Source organism: Plasmodium falciparum (assembly GCF_000002765.6).
Source record: "Plasmodium falciparum 3D7 genome assembly, chromosome: 13".
NCBI lineage: Eukaryota > Apicomplexa > Aconoidasida > Haemosporida > Plasmodiidae > Plasmodium > Plasmodium falciparum.
The window spans coordinates 120,001-125,000 of NC_004331.3; the positions used below are offsets into that span (position 1 = coordinate 120,001).

The 5,000-nt window shown below is 17.8% G+C and overlaps 2 protein-coding genes across 2 annotated transcripts; both read right to left on the reverse strand.

Annotated features, from left to right (window-relative positions):
* Nucleotides 1-1,635: 1,635 nt before the first annotated feature.
* On the reverse strand, nt 1,636-2,289 carry PF3D7_1302100 (gamete antigen 27/25; the record flags this gene model as incomplete). The annotated part of the gene is made up of 1 exon (XM_001349713.1): nt 1,636-2,289. One exon carries the CDS (start codon nt 2,287-2,289, stop codon nt 1,636-1,638), a length of 654 nt encoding a protein of 217 aa, XP_001349749.1.
* Nucleotides 2,290-3,725: 1,436 nt separating this feature from the next.
* PF3D7_1302200 (early transcribed membrane protein 13) lies at nt 3,726-4,415 on the reverse strand (the record flags this gene model as incomplete). The annotated part of the gene is made up of 1 exon (XM_001349714.1): nt 3,726-4,415. The coding sequence occupies one exon, from the start codon at nt 4,413-4,415 to the stop codon at nt 3,726-3,728; it is 690 nt and encodes a 229-aa protein (XP_001349750.1).
* Nucleotides 4,416-5,000: the final 585 nt, after the last annotated feature.

A 5,000-nucleotide genomic window follows, 5' to 3' on the forward strand; every position in this document is an offset into this window, starting at 1 on the left:
CATTTAATATTATATGTATAACATACTTAAACAATAATATGACATGTAAAAAAATAAAAAATTCAAGTAAACCTATATATTCCTATTTATGCATAAATATTAAAAGATATATATTTTATCTTTACAATTCAACCATATATATATATATATATATATAATGAATTTAATTTAATATAATAATATTAAATAATGGAATTATAACAAATCGAAAAGAATATTATTAAGGGTTTATATGAGTTATTAATAAAATCATTTGTAAACCTTGTAACATGCTTCTTTTAATATTAATTAAAAAAATAAATTATTTCCATAATCTAAATATATATATATATATATATATATATATATTTTCTTCTTTTTTCATATAAGAAAAAGAACTTATATATACTCTTAATATATTATTTAAAATTTTTTTTCGGGTAATAGTTTCTACGTGTTTTTTATTGGTGTTAAAATTAAAAGTATACTATATAATTTATTTGTATGCATAACTACTAATATGTCGGAAAAAAAAAAAATTAAATATATTTAAATATGAATGCACATATATGCATAGAAATATATATTCAGGTATATAATATAATATAATATTATATCATATGATATAAAAAAATAAAATAAAAAATTAATATATATATTAGTTTTTTCTTCTAATAAGTAACTAATATATATTTAATTATATCATAATATTTGATACTTATTAATACATTTAATGATATAATATAAAATAGAATGCCCATATAATACCACTTTATATTTGCTACTTATATATATATAAATATATGAAATATATGTATAAATTTATATAATATATATTTATTTTTATATATATATAAATGTATGTATTATATCGCACAATATTTATGTAGAGAGAGAATTTTGATTAATCTTTATAACTCTATAGAGAATATATATATTTTATTGTATTATTATGTGGCTTATAAAATACATATAATATATTATTCATTTTGTTAACGAATATTAAAATGTATATATATATATATATATATATATATATATATATATGTATATATGTGTGTAATATATATTTTTTTAAAATACTCCATGTTTTGTATATTATTTTAGTACATAACATTGAAGATATTTCTTTAAAAAAAAATATATTTGTGGCGAAAAAAAAAAAAAAAAAAGAGAAAAAAACAGAAAAAATTCTGATATAATAGTCTCTTTTTTATTGTAATATATATGTATATATATATATATATATATATTTATTTATTTATTTATTTGTATACTTATATATTTATATCTATATTTTTGTGTGATAAATATATGTATATTATTGCATACATATACACATATACGTTCATCACATATACACATGCATATTCTAATATGTAAAGTGATTATGTATATCGCTTTATACATTTACACATATACTTTCTTAACATATACAGATATGCATATTTTTAATATGTAAAATTAATATGTGTGTATGTTTCTATATACACTTATATAGCATATTTATATAAACATATAAATATTACATATATATCACATATATATCACATATATATCACATATATATCACATATATATCACATATATATCACATATATATTACATATATATATATATATATTTTTTTTTTTTTTTTTTTTTTTTGCAAAAAAATTAAATATTGTTGTGATGTGGTTCATCAGGTGTTACGGGTAAAGCAGGTATTGGCTTGATTATATAAGAATCAACAACATCAATAAGAAATTGACTTATTCTTGCTGCTGCGTCCTTATATTGGTCATCTGTAAATTTGACATCCTTGACATATTCATAGGTGTCAAATAACATTCTGATCAATTTCTTGTCGTTCATGATACGCTTCTTCTCTTTAACTTCTCTAGCATGATCAACATTAATAGAAACTTCTTCTATTACTCTTTGTTCAACCCATAAGTAATCGTCAATTTTCTTAATGTAGTCTTCCGTAACTTCTTTGTCAGTACAATAAGAAATTAAACGATCACTTATTCTGTTGACAATGTTATCTTGGACACGTTCTTCAATAAGAAAATAGTTATATCTATTTTGATTCTTGCGAACATATCTCCTGATACTAACCCTATCCTTGAGAGCGTAATTAAACTTCTCAGGATCCTTGCTAAGGGTCATCAACAAATAAATGTAATCGCTACAGGCATGAAACTCAATATCCCCAACTTTTCTAATACGAGGTGAGAGAGGGGCATGTGTTTCATGCTCATAGTGATAATCATAGATATTTCCAAATTTATCCAAGGGCTTGGCACTATCCTTTTGTACCTTACTCATAATGCCTTTGCGAAAAAATTTCAGTATCAACTTGGGATACAAATAAGGAAAGAAAATATATAAAAAAAAAAAAAAAAATTAAGTAATAAAAGAAAAGAAAATATGGATGGAAATAAAAACCGTAAAAGAAATATAAAAAATAAGATTGTAAATAAGAATAATAAAATATTCAATAAATATGTTATTTATTTATAGTATGTTATATCTCAATAAATAAACACCTATACATAAATAAATAAATAAATAAATATATTTATATTTTAACACATACAAAAGTAAAACTTTCAATTTGAACATATAAAAACTTAAATATGTGAAAAAATAAGAAAATGTAAAAAAATATATCTTATAATAATAATTATTTATAGAAAAAATTTTGTATTATGCTTAAATTGGAAAAAAGTTTGAAGAAATAAAAAAAAAAAAAAAAAAAAAAAAAAAAAAAAAAAAAAAATATTTTTTTAAATTTTAATTTTAATTTTAAATTTGAATTTAAATTTTTTTTTTTTTTTTTTTTTTTTTTTTAATAAACCTTAGATGTACAGTTATATATAAAATATATAACAATTTACTATATATATATATTTTTTTTTTTTTCTACATGCAACTACAGAAATGTGTCTATTTCATATTGGATAATTAAGAAATACAAATACCAATGTGTACAGATACTAATAAAAAAAAAAAAAAAAAAAAAAAAAAAAAAAATATATATATATATAGTAAATTGTTATATATTTTATATATAACTGTACATCTAAGGTTTATTAAAAAAAAAAAAAAAAAAAAAAAAAAAATATATATATATATATATATATAATATAGTAAATTGTTATATATTTTATATATAACTGTACATCTAAGGTTTATTAAAAAAAAAAAAAAAAAAAAAAAAAAAAAAATATTGAAACAAAGATAATATTGGTATTATACAAACATATTATATTATAGAAATATATTTTTACCAAACGAAATGTTTATATATTTCGTTTAATAATAGAAAAAAAAAAAAAAAAAAAAGAAAAACTTAATATGGCTTAATATATTTTCATACACATATTATTCTTAATAATATCAGATATATTTATAAATTTAATGTACTACACAAAATGAATTTAATTATGTCCTTTTTTTTAAAGCTTAAAAAAAATATTCATATTTTTACAACGCTTTATATATTTTTTTGTTTGAAAAAAAATTACGTTTTTATAATCCACATTTTGTCTTTAATATATACTGTAGTAAAATAGATGTATTGTTCCCTCCAAATATATACATATATATATATATATATATATATATATATAATTTTGTGGACATTTTTGTAATATGATGTTTAATAAATTAACAATTAAGGATATTCAATTATATTATATATTAATTTACCTTATAATAAGTCTCGTCTGATTATTTCCAAGTTTTCATTTGTTGATATTTTAGTTCTCTTCTTGAGATAAATAATTAGCATAAACTTTTTGTAAATGATATTTTAAATCCATAACAGCTTTATTTTCTTGATATTTGGATAGAGATATATTTCTATTTTCTTGTAATCCTTGAACAAATTTTTGCATATATTCCATGTTATTTACATGAGAATCTTTTTGATCATTTGATAAATGTTCAAAATGTTTTTGTATACTAAGTCGTGCTATATCTACAAAATTATTATATCTTTTAATTGACACATCTACATTATTTTTATTTTCAATTATGGGTTTATTTAAATTTATTTTATTTATTCCTTCAGGTTCTATATAAAATTCACTAGTACTTGCTATAGCACCATCTTGATATTTTATATTGTATTCTCCATTTCTATATTCCAAATATTTATTATAATATAAATCATCTTCTCGCGATTTTTTATATCCATAATATCCTAATCCCAATATTGCCGCAACCGATGCTATTGCCCCAGATGCTATCAATGAATAATAAATTAGTTTCTTCCTTTTGTTGTGTTCTTCTATTGCTTTATCAATGTTTTTAATATTTTTTCTTTTCTTTTCTTCTGCTATTTTACCCTTTTTATTTACTTTAGAAGCATTTAAACAAATATATTGACATAAGATATTTATAATAAAAAATATGTGCGCAAACAAGACTAATTTAGAGACCTTCATTTCAAAAAGGAAGAAAAAAAAAAAAAAAAAATATACATATATATATATATATATATATAATTATTTTTTAAATGAACAAAAAAAAAAAAAAAAAAAAAAAAAAAAAAAAATTATAACCTCAAAAAAAAAATAAAATAGATAGATCAATAAATGCATATAAATATTCATGCATGTATAATTATTATTATAAATAAATTAATAAAACAATTTTTTGTATATTATAAATATAACCAACCATAGAACCGCTCAAAATGAATTTAAATTCAAAGGAAATATAAATAAAATGAAATAAAAAAAAGAGAAGAAAAATAATAATAAAAAAAAAAAAAAAAAAAAAATGACTTTAAGTAAAAAAATCAAAATATAGAAAAAAAAAAAAAAAAAAAAAAAAAAATAGTACAATACCCAAATATAACATAAATTTCTTTGATTTAATTGTTTTTATTTTATATATTATTTTCATTAATAATATTAATAAGTGTTTAAAAGAACAAATCTATGATTTCTTTATATTTTTTTCACAAAATAAAAATATTATATATATATATATATATATATTACATGATATATTTTTTTTTGAATACA